This window comes from Salvelinus sp. IW2-2015, linkage group LG28, assembly GCF_002910315.2.
Source record: "Salvelinus sp. IW2-2015 linkage group LG28, ASM291031v2, whole genome shotgun sequence".
Lineage (NCBI taxonomy): Eukaryota > Metazoa > Chordata > Actinopteri > Salmoniformes > Salmonidae > Salvelinus > Salvelinus sp. IW2-2015.
Genome location: NC_036868.1, coordinates 14,733,691 through 14,752,763, shown reverse-complemented (window position 1 = coordinate 14,752,763; position 19,073 = coordinate 14,733,691). Strand labels below are relative to the sequence as shown.

At 44.9% G+C, this 19,073-nt stretch overlaps 1 protein-coding gene across 3 annotated transcripts in view; it reads right to left on the bottom strand.

Moving 5' to 3' along the window:
* vash2 (vasohibin 2) overlaps window positions 1-19,073 on the bottom strand; it is a 61,427-nt gene that overhangs the window by 19,284 nt on the left and 23,070 nt on the right. For 2 of the 3 annotated variants that reach the window (XM_023974170.3, XM_070435710.1), the window contains one exon: window positions 15,951-16,069. In XM_023974170.3, coding sequence (XP_023829938.1) covers window positions 15,951-16,069 — 119 coding nt within the window. Of the gene's footprint in view, window positions 1-15,950; window positions 16,070-16,578; window positions 16,713-19,073 lie in introns of all 3 variants that reach the window. The other variant, XR_011474332.1, reaches the window with a different exon arrangement.

Below are 19,073 nucleotides of genomic sequence, written 5' to 3'. Positions count from 1 at the left end.
ACTACCCGTGGCAACACACTACAGAGGGTAATGCGAACGGCCCAGTACATCACTGGGGCCAAGCTCTCTGCCTCTATATCAGGCGGTGTCAGAGGAAGGCCTAAAAATTGTCATAGACTGTTCTCTCTGATACCGCACGGCAAGCGGAACCGGAACGCCAAGTCTAGGTCCAAGAGGTTTCTAAACAGCTTCTACCCCCAACCAATAAGAATCCTGAACATCTAATTAAAATGGACATGCAGACTATTTGCATTGCCCCCCCCCCCCTTTTTTACACCGTTGCTACTAGAGGTCGAGCCGATTATGATTTTTTTAAACGCCGATACCGATACCTGATTAGTTGGAGGACCAAAAAAAGCCGATACCGATTAAATCTGCCGATTTTTTAAAAATGTATTTTGTTTTTAATATGACAATTACAACAATACTGAATGAAACACTTATTTTAACTTAATATAATACATCAATAAAATACATTTAACCTCAAATAAATAAATGAAACATGTTCAAATTTGGTTTAATAATGCAAAAACAAAGTGTTTGGAGAAGAAAGTAAAAGTGCATAATATGTGCCATGTATGAAAGCTAACGTTTAAGTTCCTTTGCTCAGAACATGAGAACATATGAAAGCTGGTGGTTCCTTTTAACATGAGTCTTCAATATTCCCCAGTAAGAAAGTTTTAGGTTGTAGTTTATTATAGGAATTATAGGACTATTTCTCTCTCTATACGATTTGTATTTCATATACCTTTGAACTATTGGATGTTCATATAGGCACTTTAGTATTGCCAGTGTAACAGTATAGTGCTTTCCATCCCTTCTCCTCGCCTCTACCTGGGCTCGAACCAGGAACACATGCGACAACAGCCACCCTCGAAGCAGCGTTACCCATGCAGAGCAAGGGGAACAACTACTCCAAGTCTCAGAGCGAGTGACGTTTTGAAACGCTATTAGCGCGCACCCGCTAACTAGCTAGCATTTCACATCGGTTACACAGCCTAATCTCGGGAGTTGATAGGCTTGAATTCATAAACAGCAGAGCTGCTGGCAAAACGCACGAAAGTGCTGTTTGAATGAATGCTTACGAGCCTGCTGGTGCCCACCATCGCTCAGTCAGACTGCTCTATCAAATCATAGACTTAATTATAACATAATAACACACAGAAATATGAGCCTTAGGTCATTAATATGGTCGAATCCGGAAACTATCATTTCGAAAACAAAACATTTTATTCTTTCAGTGAAATACGGAACCGGTTCCGTATTTTATCTAACGGGTGGCATCAGTCTAAATATTCCTGTTACAGTTGCAACCTTCAATGTTATGTCATAATTACGTAAAAATTCTGGAAATTAGTTCGCAATGAGCAAGGCGGCCCAAACTGTTGCATATACCCTGACTCTTGCGTGCATGAACGCAAGAGAAGTGACACATTTCACTGGTTAATATTGCCTGCTAACCTGGATTTCTTTAGCTAAATCTGCAGGTTTAAAAATATATCTTTTGTGTATTGATTTTAAGAAAGGCATTGATGTTTATGGTTAGGTTACACATTGGAGCAATGACAGTGCTTTTTCGTGAATGCGCACTGCATCGATTTATATGCAACGCAGGACACGCTAGATAAACTAGTAATATCATCAACCATGTGTAGTTATAACTAGTGATTATGATTGATTCATTGATTGTTTTTTATAAAGATAAGTTTAATGCTAGCTAGCAACTTACCTTGGCTTCTTACTGCATTCGCGTAACAAGGCGGGCTCCTCGTGAGGCAGGTGGTTAGAGCATTGGACTAGTTAACCGTAAGGTTGCAAAGATTGAATCCCTGAGCTGACAAGGTAAATATGTCTTTCTGGCCTTGAACAAGGCAGTTAACCCACCGTTCCTAGGCCATCATTGGAAATAAGAATGTGTTCTTAACTGCTAGTTAAGTAAAGGTGTAAAAAAAAATAAATTAAATTATTGGAAAATCTGCGTCAATTACCGATTTCCGATGTTTAAAACTTGAATATCGGCCCTAATTAAATCGGCCATTCCGATTAATCGGTCGACCTCTTAGTTGCTACTCTCTGTTGTTATCAAACTGTGGCATAGTCAACTCTACCTACATGTACATATTACTCCGCAACTAACGGTGTCCCCCGCACATTGACTCTGTACCGGTAACCCCCTGTATATAGTCTCGCTATTGTTATTTATCTGCTGCTCTTTAATTACTTGTAACTTTTTATTTCTTATTCAAGTAGTAAGCATTTCACTGTAAGGTCTCCACCTATTGTATCCGGCGCATGTGGACTAATAAAAATTTGATTTGAATTGAATAGACCAACACCTTAGCCCCACACAGAATAGACAACACTAGCCCACCACAGAATAAACAACACCCAGCCCACTACAGAATACGACACACCCAGCCCACCACAGCCCATACAGAACCGACAACAGCCGCCAACAGCTACAGAGAAAGATAGTAGGAGATACCGACAGTAATGACAATGACAAGGCCCTTGGTCTGACCACTCATAGCTTTCCTTTGTTTCAACAACCTCACTGAATAATTTCACTTCTCTGAAAACAGGTGGTTCCCTTCCATGCAGTATTGTAGTCCATTAGAATTACCTTGTATTTGATATTAAGAAACCGGGTGGGTCTAGAGACTAAAATGTATTTCCTTCAAAAGCAAAAGGTTTCTTGGAGAGTGGGCTATAACCTCTAATTGATAAAGCCACGATGAAGTGACAGAGTGATAGAGTAGAGTGCTGCCGGAAGTATTCTGTCTCCTGTCTGCATGCTGCTTTCCTTCGCCTGAGAGGAAGATCCAAGGAGGAATAACAATATTCATAACATACCCATCATATACCTTCATCGCCATGGAGACTTGTTCATCTCTATCTTCAACTTGCATCTCCTGCAAAGTCCTTTGTCTATAAAGTGAAAGTTCTATTCCAGCCTTTTATCTCAGCTTTACATTTCTGTGTGTATGAGAAGGATCGCTCTGCGCTGAAAGCACTGCTGAGCAGAGCTCTGGATAACTGAAGGATCGCTCTGCGCTGAAAGCACTCTGCTGAGCAGAGCTCTGGATAACTGAAGGATCGCTCTGCGCTGAAAGCACCTGCTGAAGCAGAGCTCTGGAATAACTGAAGGATCGCTCTGCGCTGAAAGCACCTGCTGAGCAGAGCTCTGGATAACTGAAGGATCGCTCTGCGCTGAAAGCACCTGCTGAGCAGAGCTCTGGATAACTGAAGGATCGCTCTGCGCTGAAAGCACACTGCCTGAGCAGAGCTCTGGATAACTGAAGGATCGCTCTGCGCTGAAAGCACCTGCTGAGGCAGAGCTCTGGATAATGAAGGATCGCTCTGCGCTGAAAGCACCTGCTGAGCAGACCTCTGGATAACTGAGGATCGCTCTGCGCTGAAAGCCCTGCTGAGCAGAGCTCTGGATAACTGAAGGATCGCTCTGCGCTGAAAGCACCTGCTGAGCAGAGCTTCTTGATAAACTGAAGGATCGCTCTGCGCTGAAAGCACCTGCTGAGGCAGACCTCTGGATAACTGAAGGATCGCCTCTGCGCTGAAAGCACCTGCTGACAGCCGTGCTGATAACTGAAGGATCGCTCTGCGCTGAAAGCACCTGCTGATCTGAAGCTCTGGATAACTGAAGGATCGCTCTGCGCTGAAAGCACCTGCTGAGGCAGAGCTCTGGATAACTGAAGGATCGCTCTGCGCTGAAAGCACTGCTAGCAGAGCTCTGGATCAACTGCCTAGAGGGCATTACCTCCTGATCAGTCTTTTTAAGGCACTGCTAACACATCTATGGGTTCATCTACTGAACCATCATTCCACAACAAGAGGAGATTTTCCAAGCTATTCAGGGACACATCACGTTCTCACTGTAGATTTTATTCACACATTTAACCAATTAGAATTTAATACGTTCATAAACCACTGTGGGAATAAAAATCCAGTCTTCACAAATCAATGCTATTGGCAGCGCACATTCGTCCCATTAAACAACACCCAATATCTACAAATCTCCGAAGCGGCGCCACTCGATGAGCAGGCAGTGGATGGAGGGGAGGGGCATTAGCAGGCTTCCACGAGTCTGTTTAGAGTTACTCTCCAATCTGTTGTACACAACTCTGACTGCTGTATGACATTTTTCTGAGGCGCTGGCTGAATAAACATTTCTATAAATGGTATAGACTATGTCGGTTTGCGTCTGGATTTGAGGTGAATAATTGAATATGTTGTGACAGGAGGACACTGCTCCCAAGGGGGCGACATGGTAAGACATGGGACATGAGGACATATCAGGGGGTGGAAAGACTCTCTTCCTCATAATACCATCTCACAGGAGCGACGAGGCAGAGAAGTGGGTGTCTAAGACAAGGCCCAAAATAACTCTGTCAGATTGGGGGTGGGCTGGAACACATAGACCTTGGCCTGCAGTCCCTCTTTAAATGTCAACTGTTGTTCTCTTAGAAGAGCCCCCTCCCACTCCTTTGGTCTGTCAGGATAGACAATGTACTTCATTGTTCTCAATTACTACGGTGTAGAAGCCACTTCAAGTGGTGATTACGCACACGCCACGACTCACATTAACAAAACGCATACACACATAAAATGTACACATAAGCATGCAACGCACACACACCAGACAAGAGCATGCACACACAAGAAAACACGCACACACACACAGATACCAAAGGATAAAAGGTTTCCCATCATGTCAAATCACAATCACACATACCTTAAGGCAGGCATACAGAAATTCCCCTGCCATTTTACTGTGTCCCATTCCTACAGGGGGCGTGGGTTACATCATTAGGCTTTGGGTTGCTGAGATGATTGTACTATGATAAAAACCACGTATCAAGCCCTATCTCCTCTGTCGGAGTGGGGCCTGGGGATTACCAGAAAGGCATCTGTCTCATGCATGTGAATCCACCTCTGCCGTGTCTGTGTTCCCTGAGCGACGCTGGCAGCTGCTGCAACTGGAGTCCAGCCAGATCCTATTAACAGCTCTGTCTGCCCCTCTGCCAGCTGAGAGGAGACCAAACAGGCGCAGGAGGATGGGAAAGAGGGCTCTCATCTCACAAGAGAGCAACAGGGACTGCGTATGTAATGTGTATCGTGGTATGTTGTATGTGTATGTGTATTGTGTATGTGTGTAGTGTAGTGTATGTGTGTGTGTGTGTGTGTGTGTGTGTGTGTGTGTGTGTGTGTGTGTGTGTGTGTGTGTGGTGTGGTGTGTGTTGTGTGTGTGTGTGTGTGTGTGTGTGGTGTGTGGTGTGTGTGTGTGTGTGCTAAAAAAAATCTTAGTTTGGTTTTAAATAAAGTATCATGAGAGTGGGTGAAAGATGACTCTGAGTTTGTCTCATCCGAGGCCTCCATCTTGTCAGAGAACTCTCCTTGACAAGCACTTTTCCAGTCAGTACTCCTGTCTATCTCTGTGTGACATGCTCAGTCAACAACAGAAACTTAAGCATAAGCCCAGAGGAAATGGGAGGTGAACCTAAGAAGTCCCATGCATACATCACAGGATGCCTTCTGCACAGAATTGAGGTAGAAGTTGCCCTTCAACACAAGATCCTAGGAATTAACACTAGCCCCATTCCTAAACCTTAACCAATAGAGGATGAGACGAAGATCTGACTCTGTACAGTGGTTCGTGAGGAGGGGCAAACATCTTCCAACTCCACTCAACAGTGCACATTAGTCCCAGCAGTATCTTTGTTAGGGCAGGTCCTTCCTGGAATCCTCCCAGTGTGCTGTGAGTGTATAAGTAGAGTGGAACACTTTCTTCCTATAAGAGACACTATTGCTGGCGCTGGCTGGGCTTTCAGAAAACGTACCTTCTCCCTGTGATTAATGTCTGCTGTGCTGTCAGAATGGACCATCAACCCAGTGTACACTTCACTGCGTAGCTACATACCATATGGATGCACAATTGCTAACTTCACTCTCGCCTACACATCACTACACTGAACGCCAGTGTGCTAAATTTAACTCCGTTATCCAAATTCACCCAGATTAGCTATGTCAGTATCTGATCTAGTCCTGCTTCTGTAAGTCCTCAGTTTCCTCTAACGGCAGCTGAGCAAGAGTGTTTGATAGACTGAACTCTACTGAAAGGGATCCTTAGCCCGGGAAAGCGAAGAAGACAGGGAGAAAGAGGGTTGATAAGAAGAGAACTGCAATAGTCTCAGAAAACTGTAAGACTTCTGTTAACGCCTTAGAGTTCAGCAACTTCAAAAGTGTGCCAGCCCTCATTAATACAAAAACAAGATGGGAAAACATTCCAGCCAATTCATTCTCTCTCACTATAATAGCCATCTAGCCAAAGTAATCAGCGATGTGGGCATTGAGAGCTTTATAGTTGATCAACAGTTTGATTTCTGATGAATTATACATCTCACTCATACTATCCGAATCTGATTTGGTATTATACATGGGGCAAAAAAGTATTTAGTCAGCACAATTGTTCAAGTGTCTCCACTTAAAAGATGAGAGAGGCCTGTAATTTTCCATCATATGGTACTCAACTATGACAGACAAAATGAGAAAAAAATCCGAGAAATTACAACATTGTAGGATTTTTAATGAAATTTATTTGCAAATTATGGTGGAAAATAAGTGAGTTGTCCCTACAAACAGCAGATTTCTGGCTTCACATGACCCTTGTAACTCTTCTTTAAGAGGGCTCTCTGTCCTCCACTGTTACCTTATAATGGCACCTGTTTGAACTTGTTATCAGTATAGAAGACACCTGTCCACAACCTCAAACAGTACCACCCCAAACTCCGACTATGGCCAGACCAAAGAGGTGTCAAAGGACACCAGAAACCAATTGTAGACCTGCAACCAGGCTGGAGACTGAATCTGCAAATAGGTTAAGCAGCTTGGTTTTGAAGAGAAATCAACTGTGGGAGCATTATTAAGAAGATGGAAAGACATAACAGACCACTGATTAATCTCCTCGATATGGGGCTCTCACGCAAGATCTCACCCCGTGGGTCAAAATGGATCACAAGAACGTGTGAGCAAAATCCAGAACCACGGGGGACCTAGTGAATGACCTGCAGAGAGCTGGGACCTAAAGTAACAAAGCCTACCATCAACGTAACACACCATTACGCCCCAGGGACTCAAATCCTGCAGTGCCAGACGATGTCCCGCTGCTTAAAGGCCAGTACATGTCCAGGCCTGTCCTGAAGTTTGTAAGAGATTTGGATGATCCAGAAGAAGATTGGGACAATGTCATATGGTCAGATTGAACAAAATAGAACGTTTTGATAACTCAACTCGTCGTGTGTTGAGACAAAGAATGCTGAGTTGCATCCAAGAACACCATACTTATGTGAAAGCCATGGGGGTGGAAACATCATGCTTGGGGCTGTTTTTTCCTCAAAAGGGACCAGACGACCTGAATTCCGCGTTAAAGGAAAGAATGAATGGGCCATGTATCGTGAGATTTTGGGAAGTGAAAACCTCCTCCATCAGCAGGAATTGAAGATGAACGTGGCTGGTCTTTCAAAAGCCATATACAAATGATCCCCAAACACACCGACCGGGCACGAAGGAGTGGCTTCGCAAGAAGCATTTCAAGTTCCTCTAAGTGCCTAGCCAGTCTCCAGATCTCACCCATAGAAATCTTGGAGGAAGTTGAAAAGTCCGTGTTGCCCAGCAAAGCCCAAAACATCACTGCTCTAGAGGAGAATCTGCATGGAGTAATGGGCCAAAATACCAGCAACATGTGTGAAAACCTTGGAGAAGACTTACAGAACGTTTGACCTCTGTCATTGCCACAAAAGGGTATATAACAAAGTATGAAAAACTTTTGTTATTGACCAAATACTTATTTCCACCATAAAATTGCAATATAAAGTTCATAAAAAATCCTACAAGTGATTTTCTGGATTTTTTCTCATTTTGTCTGTCATAGTTGAAAGTGTACCTATGATGAAAATTACAGGCATTCTCTCACTTTTTAAGTGGGAGAACATAAATTGGTGGCTGACTTAAATAACTTTTTGGCCCCACTGTATAACGTATATTAAAATTTGTGACCATTGAACATGAAAAAATTATATTTTTAAAGTAACCTGATGTACTCTCCTAATTTTAGGGAGTGTTGAGATGTCAATGTTAAACTACTAGAAAGGCATTACCAACCTTCAGCTTCTGTCTCAAGTGATGCTAAAACCCGAGATTGATTCAAGGGATACTAACGACTTGTCTCTCTCAGGTGGATGTGGATCTTTGGGGCTGCTCTGTCCGGCGGCGGGGGGAGAGAGACTTGCCCTGCTCCGTTCTTGTGGGAACTGGCACTTGACGACTTCAGGACTGAAAGAAAACAAAAAAGACAGATATGGAATCTAAATGATAAGAGACGGTTTGAGCTGCACTGATAATTTAAGTGATTTGTTTACAGCTGCAAGCTATACAGAGGAGGCGTTGCAGACATGTTCGACCAATTCAGTGGGCCATTGCCCGTAGGCCATGTGCTGGGAATGAAGTCCATTTCAATAAAAAAGAGCAATCGAAGAAGTTTAACGTTTTTAATGAAACAGTTGGATCTCAGGAGACAAAGAACTGTAAAAATAGTCGTCTGGATGTCATATGTAGGGAGAAGAGACTAACAGATAGTATGAAGCCACCTCCAGGCAACACAATGTAACCCCATTAACAATCAGCCCACTAGTCAACTCCCTCTGCGAAAATAATTACGCAGCAGTACCCATCTGCTCAAGCAGGCAGCACACTAAGAGAGAACACGCAGGAGTTGTACTGGAGTACTACTGACGGTCCGCCAGTCGATTTAGCAGAATTGAGTTTCATGTTCACCTGTTCCTGGTAGAAACCTAATGAGAGCTTTCACTCCTGACGACATTTGGAGGAGAGACGGAGAGGGATCAATGATTTTCCTGGAATGAACACACAGGAAGTAGCTCATATTCCGTGCTTCCAGAAACCGCCATGCGCCTGAAAGCATAGGCCAGAGATGTTAGTTAAGGTTGGGAAGATTAAGGCAGTAGCAGTATGTGCTTAGTGGAGGAGGGTTATAAGCAACAGGCCAATGAATCTCTAATATGAAAGCAAGTCTGTCTGAGTTGTGCATTAGAAAACACCTACAGAAATTTCCCAACTGGTTTTTTGAGCAAGAATAGTGGTTGTGCGTTTTCACCTTCCAATGATACAGTGATTCTATTTATACGCTGGCACATTTTGGTATGGCACTGTAAGAATGTACCATTTCTTACAGTATCACATGACTCTACATTGAACTTATGTACGCTAAGGGTCAAACACAGAGTCAAGGCGTATCTCCAGCGCTGGGCAGCTGACCTCGTAGGCTGACATACATGCAACAGCTGATGCAAGGAAGTCTGGGAACACTGTGTATTGATTTTAAGAAAGGCATTGATGTTTATGGTTAGGTACACATTGGAGCAATGACAGTGCTTTTTCGTGAATGCGCACTGCATCGATTATATGCAACGCAGGACACGCTAGATAAACTAGTAATATCATCAACCATGTGTAGTTATAACTAGTGATTATGATTGATTCATTGATTGTTTTTTATAAGATAAGTTTAATGCTAGCTAGCAACTTACCTTGGCTTCTTACTGCATTCGCGTAACAGGCGGGCTCCTCGTGAGGCAGGTGGTTAGAGCRTTGGACTAGTTAACCGTAAGGTTGCAAGATTGAATCCCTGAGCTGACAAGGTAAAAATATGTCTTTCTGGCCTTGAACAAGGCAGTTAACCCACCGTTCCTAGGCCATCATTGAAAATAAGAATGTGTTCTTAACTGCCTAGTTAAGTAAAGGTGTAAAAAAAAAAATATATATATGGAAAATCTGCGTCCAAAATTACCGATTTCCGATTGTTATGAAAACTTGAAATCGGCCCTAATTAATCGGCCATTCCGATTAATCGGTYGACCTCTAGTTGCTACTCTCTGTTGTTATCAACTGTGCATAGTCAACTCTACCTACATGTACATATTACCGCAACTAACCGGTGTCCCCGCACATTGACTCTGTACCGGTACCCCCCTGTATATAGTCTCGCTATTGTTATTTTACTGCTGCTCTTTAATTACTTGTAACTTTTATTTCTTATTCAAGTAAGTAAGCATTTCACTGTAAGGTCTCCACCTATTGTATCCGGCGCATGTGACTAATAAAATTTGATTTGAATTGAATAGACAACACCTAGCCCACCACAGAATAGACAACACCTAGCCCACCACAGAATAAACAACACCCAGCCCACTACAGAATAGACAACACCCAGCCCACCACAGCCCATACAGAACCGACAACAGCCAGCCAACAGCTACAGAGGAAAGATAGTAGGAGATACGACCAGTAATGACAATGACAAGGCCCTTGGTCTGACCACTCATAGCTTTCCTTGTTTCAACAACCTCACTGAATATTTCACTTCTCCGAAAACAGGTGGTTCCCTTCCATGCAGTATTGTAGTCCATTAGAATTACCTTGTATTTGATATTAAGAAACCGGGTGGGTCTAGAGACTCTAAAATGTATTTCCTTCAAAAGCAAAGGTTTCTTGGAGAGTGGGCTAAACCTCTAATTGATAAAGCCAGATGAGAGTGACAGAGTGATAGAGTAGAGTGCTGCCCTGGAGTATTCTGTCTCCCTGTCTGACTGCTGCTTTCCTTCGCCTGAGAGGAAGATCCCAAGGAGGAATACAATATTCATACATACCCCATCATATACCTTCATCGCCATGGAGACTTGTTCATCTCTATCTTCAACTTGCATCTCCTGCAAAGTCTTTGTCTATAAAGTGAAGTTCATTCCAGCCTTTCTATCTCAGCTTTACATTTCTGTGTGTATGAGAAGGATCGCTCTGCGCTGAAAGCACCTGCTGAGCAGAGCTCTGGATAACTGAAGGATCGCTCTGCGCTGAAAGCACCTGCTGAGCAGAGCTTGGATAACTGAAGGATCGCTCTGCGCTGAAAGCACCTGCTGAGCAAGAGCTCTGGATAACTGAAGGATCGCTCTGCGCTGAAAGCACCTGCCTGAGCAGAGCTCTGGATAACTGAAAGGATCGCTCTGCGCTGAAAGCACGCTGCTGAGGCAGAGCTCTGGATAAATGAAGGATCGCTCTGCGCTGAAAAGCACTGCTGAGCGAGCTCTGGATAACTGAAGGATCGCTCTGCGCTGAAAGCACTGCTGAGCAGAGCTCTGATAACTGAAGGATCGCTCTGCGCTGAAAGCACCTGCTGAGGCACCTCTGGATAACTGAAGGATCGCTCTGCGCTGAAAGCCACTGCTGGACAGAGCTCTGGATAACTGAAGGATCGCTCTGCGCTGGAAAGCACCTGTTGAGCAGAGCCTCTGGATAACTGAAGGATCGTCCTGCGCTGAAAGCACCTGCTGAGCAGAGCTCTGGATAACTGAAGGATCGCTCTGCGCTGAAGCCACCTGCTGAGCAGCCTCTGGATAACTGAAGGATCCGGCTCTGCGCTGAAAGCACCTGCTGACGACCTCTGGATAACTGAAGGATCGCTCTGCGCTGAAAGCACTGCTGAGCATGAGCTCTGGATAACTGAAGGATCGGCTCTGCGCTGAAAAGCACGTGCTTGAGCCGAGCTCTGGATAACTGCATAGAGTGCATTACCTCCTGATCCAGTCTTTTTAACGGCACTGCTAACACATCTATGGGTTCATCTACTGAACCATTCATCCACAACAGAGGAGATTTTCCAAGCTATTCAGGGACACATCACGTTCTCACTGTAGCTTTTATTCACCATTTAACCAATTAGATTTAATACGTTCATAAACCACTGTGGGAATAAAAATCCAGTCTTCACAAATCAATGCTATTTGGCAGCGCACATTCGTCCCATTAAACAAACCCAATATCTACAAATCTCCGAGCGGCGCCACTCGATGAGCAGGCAGTGGATGGAGGGAGGGCATTAGCAGGCTTCCAGAGATCTGTTAGAGTTACTCTCCACTCTTTGTACACAAACTCTGACTGCTGATGACATTTTCTGAGGCGCTGGCTGAATAAACATTTCTATAACATGGATAGACTATGTCGGTTGCGTCTGGATTTGAGGTGAATAATTGAATATGTTGTGACAGAGGGACACTGCTCCCAAGGGGGCGACATGGTAAGACATGGGACATGAGGACATATCAGGGGGTGGAAAAGACTCTCTTCCTCAATAATTAACATCTCACAGGAGGCGACAGGCAGAGMAGTGGGTGTCTAAGAACAGGCCCAAAATAACTCTGTCAGATTGGGGGGTGGTGCTGAACACATAGACCTTGGCCTGCAGTCCCTCTTTAAATGTCACTGTTGTTCTCTTAGAAGAGCCCCCTCCCACTCCTTTGGTCTGTCAGGATAGACAATGTACTTCATTGTTCTCAATTACTACGGTGTAGAAGCCACTTCAAGTGGTGATTACGCACACGCACAGACTCACATTAACAAACGCATACACACATATAAATGTACGTAAGCATGCACGCACACACACAGACAAGCRTGCACACACAMRAAAACACGCACACACACACCAGATACCAAAGGATAAAAGGTTTCCCATCATGTCAAATCACATCACACATACCCGTAAGGCAGGCATAACAGAAATCCCCTGGCCATTTTACTGTGTCCATTCCAACAGGGGCGTGGGTTACATCATTAGGCTTTGGGTTGCTGAGATGATTGGTACTATGATAAAAACCAAGTATCAAGCCTATCTCCTCTGTCGGAGATGGGCTGGGGATTACCAGAAGGCATCTGTCTCATGCATGTGGATCCACCTCTCCGTGTCTGTGTTCCCTGAGCGACGCTGCAGCTGCTGCACTGAGTCAGCCCCAGATCCTATTACAGCCTCTGCCTGCCCTCTGCCAGCTGAGAGGAGACCAAACCAGGCCAGGAGGATGGGAAAAGAGGGCTCTCATCTCACCAGAGAGCAACAGGGCACTGCGTATGTGTGTATGTGTATGTGTATGTGTATGTGTATGTGTATGTGTATGTGTGTGTGTGTGTGTGTGTGTGTGCAAAAAAAAATCTAGTTTGGTTTTAAATAAAGTATCAGTGAGAGTGGGTGAAAGATGACTCTCTGGAGTTTCTCTCCGAGCCTCCATCTTGTCAGAGAAACTCTCCCTTGACAGCACTTCCAGTCCAGTTACTCTGTCTATCTCTGTGTGACATGCTCAGTCAACAGCAAACTTAAGCATAGCCCAGAGGAATTATGGGAGGTGACCTAAGAGTCCATGCATAAATCACAGGATGCCTTCTGCACAGAATTGAGGTAGAAGTTGCCCTTCAACACAGATCTAGGATTACACTAGCCCCATTCCTAACCTTAACCAAGAGGATGAGACAAGATCTGACTCTGTATCAGTGGTTCGTGAGGAGGGGCAACATCTTCCAACTCCACTCAACAGTGCACATATCCCAGCAGTATCTTTGTTAGGGCAGGGTCTTCCTGAATCCTCCCAGTGTGCTGGTGAGTGATAATAGGAGTGAACACTTTCCTTCTATAAGAGACACTATTCTGGCCTGGCTGGGGCTTTCAGAAAACAAGTACTTCTMCCTGTGATTATGCTGCTGTGCTGTCAGAATGGACCATCAACCCAGTGTACACTCAYGCGTAGGCTACATACCATAGGCATGCACATTGCACACATTCACTCCCTCGCCTACACACTCACACACTGAAGCCAGTGTGCTTAAAAGTTAACTCCGTACTCCAAATTCACCCAGATTAGCTAATGTCAGTATCTGATCTAGTCCTGCTTCTTAGTCCTCAGTTTCCTCTAACTGGAGCTGACAAGAGTGTGATAGACTGAACTCTACATGAACTGGGATCCTTAGCCGGGAAGCAAGACAGGGAAAGAGGGTTGATAGAAGAAGAGAACTGCAATAGTCTACAGAAAACATGTAAGACTCTGTTAACGCCTTAGAGTTCAGCAACTTCAGAAAGTGTGCCAGCCCTCATTAATACAAAAACAAGATGGAAAACATTCCAGCCAATTCATCTCTCTCTAACATAATAGCATCTAGCCAAGTAATCAAGATGGGGCATTGAGAGCTTTTATAGTTGATCAACAGTTGATTTCTATGAATTATACATCTCACTCATACATATCCAATCTGATYTGTATTATACAGTGGGGCAAAAAAGTATTKAGTCAGCCACCAATTGTKCAAGTTCTCCCACTTAAAAAGATGAGAGAGGCCTGTAATTTTCATCATAGGTACACTTCAACTATGACAGACAAAATGAGAAAAAAAATCCGAAAATTACAACATTGTAGGATTTTTAATGAATTTATTTGCAAATTATGGTGGAAAATAAGTAGTTGGTCACCTACAAACAAGCAAGATTTCTGGCTCTCACAGACCTGTAACTTCTTCTTTAAGAGGCTCCTCTGTCCTCCACTGTTACCGTGTATTAATGGCACCTGTTTGAACTTGTTATCAGTATAAAAGACACCTGTCCACAACCTCAAACAGTACACTCCAAACTCCACTATGGCCAAGACCAAAGAGGTGTCAAAGGACACCAGAAACAAAATTGTAGACCTGCACCAGGCTGGGAAGACTGAATCTGCAATAGGTAAGCAGCTTGGTTTGAAGAAATCAACTGTGGGAGCAATTATAAGGAAATGGAAGACATACAAGACCACTGATAATCTCCCTCGATCTGGGGCTCCACGCAAGATCTCACCCCGTGGGGTCAAAAATGATCACAAGAACGGTGAGCAAAAATCCAGAACCACACGGGGGGACCTAGTGAATGACCTGCAGAGAGCTGGGACCAAAGTAACAAAGCCTACCATCAGTAACACACACGCCGCCAGGGACTCAAATCCTGCAGCCAGACGTGTCCCCTGCTTAAGCCAGTACATGTCCAGGCCTGTCTGAAGTTTGCTAGAGAGCATTTGGATGATCCAGAAGAAGATTGGGACAATGTCATATGGTCAGATGAAACCAAAATAGAACTTTTGATAACTCAACTCGTCGTGTTTGGAGGACAAAGAATGCTGAGTTGCATCCAAAGAACACCATACTTACTGTGAAGCATGGGGGTGGAAACATCATGCTTTGGGGCTGTTTTTCTGCAAAGGGACCAGGACGACTGATCCGTTAAAGGAAAGAATGAATGGGGCCATGTATCGTGAGATTTTGAGTGAAAACCTCCTTCCATCAGCAAGGGAATTGAAGATGAAACGTGGCTGGGTCTTTCAGCATGACAATGATCCCAAACACACCGCCGGGCAACGAAGGAGTGGCTTCGCAAGAAGCATTTCAAGTTCCTCTAGTGGCCTAGCCAGTCTCCAGATCTCAACCCATAGAAAATCTTTGGAGGAGTTGAAAGTCCGTGTTGCCCAGCAACAGCCCCAAAACATCACTGCTCTAGAGGAGATCTGCATGGAGAATGGGCCAAAATACCAGCAACAGTGTGTGAAAACCTTGAGAAGACTTACAGAAAACGTTTGACCTCTGTCATTGCCACAAAGGGTATATAACAAAGTATTGAGATAAACTTTTGTTATTGACCAAATACTTATTTCCACCATAATTTGCAAATAAATTCATAAAAATCCTACAATGTGATTTTCTGGATTTTTTTTCTCATTTTGTCTGTCATAGTTGAAGTGTACCTATGATGAAAATTACAGGCCTCTCTCATCTTTTTAAGTGGGAGAACAAAATTGGTGGCTGACTAAATACTTTTTGCCCCACTGTATATACGTATATTAAAATTTGTGACCATTGAACATGAAACAAATTATATTTTAAAGTAACCTGATGTGAACTCTCCCTAATTGTTAGGAAGTGTTGAGATGTCAATGTAAAACTACCTAAGAAAGGCYATTCCACCTTTCAGCTTCTGTCTCAGTGATGCTAATAACCCGAGATTGATTCCCAGGGATACTTACGACTTGTCTCTCCGGTGGATGTGGCGTCTTTGGGGGCTGCTCTGTCGGCGGCGGGGGGAGAGAGACTTGCCTCTGCTCCGTTCTTTGATGGGAGACTGGGCACTTGAMGACTTCAGGATCTGAGAGAAAACAAAAAAGAACAGATATGGAATCTAAATGATAAGAGACGGTTTGAGCTGCAGTTTTTTACTGCACTGATATTTAAGTGATTTTGTTTACAGCTGCAAGCTACAGAGGAGGCGTTGCAGACATGTTCACCATTCAGTGGGCCCATTTGCCGCAGGCCATGTGCTGGGGAAATGAAAAGTTCCACTTCAATAAAAAGAGCAATCGAAGAAGTTAACTTTTAATGAAACAGTTGGATCTCAGAGACAAAGACTGTAAAATAGTCGTCTGTGAGCCAATGTAGGGAGAAGAGACTAACAGATAGTAATGAAGCCAGYCTCCCAGGCAACACAATGGTACCCCATTAACCCAATCAGCCCACTAGTCAACTCCCTCTGCAAACTCAATTACGCAGCACCCATCTGGCTCACAGGCACGCACACTAAGAGAGACACGCAGGAGTTGTACTGGAATACTACTGACGTCCGCCATTCGATTAGCAGAATTTGAGTTTCATGTTCACCTTGTCCTGGTAGAAACCTAATGAGAGCTCACTCCTGACCGACATTTGGAGGAGAGACTGGAGAGGGATCATGATTTCCTGGAATGAACACACAGGAAGTAGCTCATATTCCGTGCTCCAGAAACCGCATGCAGCTGAAAGCATAGGCAGGATGTTAGTCATAAGGTTGGTGATAGATGTAAGGATGTACAGTATGTGCTATAGTGGAGGAGGGTTATAAGCACAACCAATGATATCCTATATGAAATGCAAGCTCTGTCTGAGTTGTGCATAGAAAACACACTACAGAAATTTCCCAACTGGTTTTTGAGCAAGTGAAAAGGTGGTTGTGCGTTTTTCACCTTCCAGAAATACAGTGATTTCTATTTATACACTGGMACATTTTTGGTATGCACTGTAAGAATGTACAATTTCTACAGTATTCACATGACTCACATGAACTATGTACAGCTAATGAGGGTCAAACACAGAGGTCAAGGCTGTATCTCCAGCGCTGGGCACTGACCTACATTTACATGCAACAGCTGATGCAAGGGAGTCTGGGATACACAGTCCAACCTGCCTCTCGCTCGCTCKCTTTCCATTTCTCTTTCTCTCCCTAATCTCTGTCTCTCTCGTCCTCTCTTTCGCTCTCTGCTCCACTGAGGGTAACTCTGGCCTTAATTATCCCTGAAGGTTCATATTACACCTTTCGCCTCTCCGTGGCGGCCGCTCTGCTTTCAGACCGGGAAGTGGGGGGGGGGATTCTATGACATGACGCCGTTCCAGACGGATGTCAAGCTAAAGCAACACTAATGAGTTGAACGTTCCCTCAGGGATGACCCAGGGACAGTAGACTAGAGAGTTAATGTACTGTGGTGAACCTTTTCACCCCAACAGAGTTCAAAATGTACAGTTGAAGTCGGAAGTTTACATACACTTAGGTTGGAGTCATTCAAATTAATTTTCAACCACTCCACAAATTTCTTGATAACAAAGTATATTTTTGACAAGTCGGTTTGGACATCTACTTTGTGCATGACACAAAAAAAAATCCCAACATATCTTTACAGACAGATTATTTCACTTATAATTCACTGTATCACAATACCAGTGGGTATTACCAATTTACATAATTTGAGTCAATTGGAGGTGTACCTGTGGATGTATTTCAAGGCATACCTTCAAACTCCGTGCCTCTTTGCTTGACATCATGGGAAAATCAAAGGAAATCAGCCAAGACCTCAGAACAAATGAATTGTTAGACCTCTAAAAGTCTGATTTCACCTTGGGACCATTTCCAAACGCTCTGAAGGTACACGTTCATCTGTACAAACAATAGTTGTAACGGCTTTCTTCCAGGGGTGAAGGAGAGGACCCAAAGTGCAGCTGCGGTTAGTGCTCAACATGTTTAATCTGACGACCAAGTTGAACACTACAAACAAACAACACAAAAAGCAACAAACCGTGAAAACCGATACAGACCTATCTGGTGCAGAACACAAACCACAGAGACAGCTAACAACACCCACAACGAACACAGTGAAACAACCTACCTAAATATGACTTCTTAATTAGAGGAAGCGCAAAACACCTCCGTTCATGCTATTAAGACCGATACGCAGGCAACCCCTAAACCAAGCATAGAAACACACAAGGCGATGTGAGAGTGCCCACCCAAAACTCACGCCCCTGACCATCACACACATACAAGAAACAACAGAAAAAGGTTCGAAGGAACGTGGAGCAGACACCCCCCCCTCAAGAGCACTCACTGCGAACGCCGGCGTCGCCCGAGCAGCAAGATGTCCGGGAGGTGCCTGGGTGTGCGCCATCTGACCACGGAGGTGGCTTCAGCGCTCGCGACGCTCGTTCCCCACACCACCACTAGTCACTGCCCCGAACTGCGATGTATCCCCCGCCCAATGAACCACCGCTCCAACTAAAACCACCTAAATGAAGCGCAGCACCGGATAAGGGGCAGCACCGGGATAAGGGCGGCACCGGGATAAGGCGGCGCGCACGGTCCTGGCCTGAGGAACTCTGGGCAGGTCCTGGCTGCATGGGACTCTGGCAGGTCAAGGGCTGAGGGACTCTGGCAGGTCCGGGTCTGACGGGACCTCTGGCAGGTCCGCGGCTGAGGGACTCTGGCAGGTCCGGGCTGAGGGACTCTGGCAGGTCCGGGTCTGAGGTTGCGTGATCTCTGCGAAGGCTCTGTTATGCCGCGTCTGGCGGAATCTGGCTCGTCTCGCATGGCCTTGATCCGGTCTGGCGAAGCGTCTGGCTGATCCGGTTCCTGGCGGCAAGCGGCTGATCTCGGCTCGAAGGCTGATCGGTCTGGCGGAAGGCTGCATCGGCTGATCCGGTCTGAAGGCGCGGGGTCCGGTCTGACTGGCGGCTCACTGTCTGGCGAGCGCTCTAGCGGCATCCTGTCTTGCGGACGGCCTCTGTAGGGCTCATGGCAGGACGCGCGGCTTGCAGGCTCATGGCAGCCACGGCGGCTTTGCAGAGCTCAT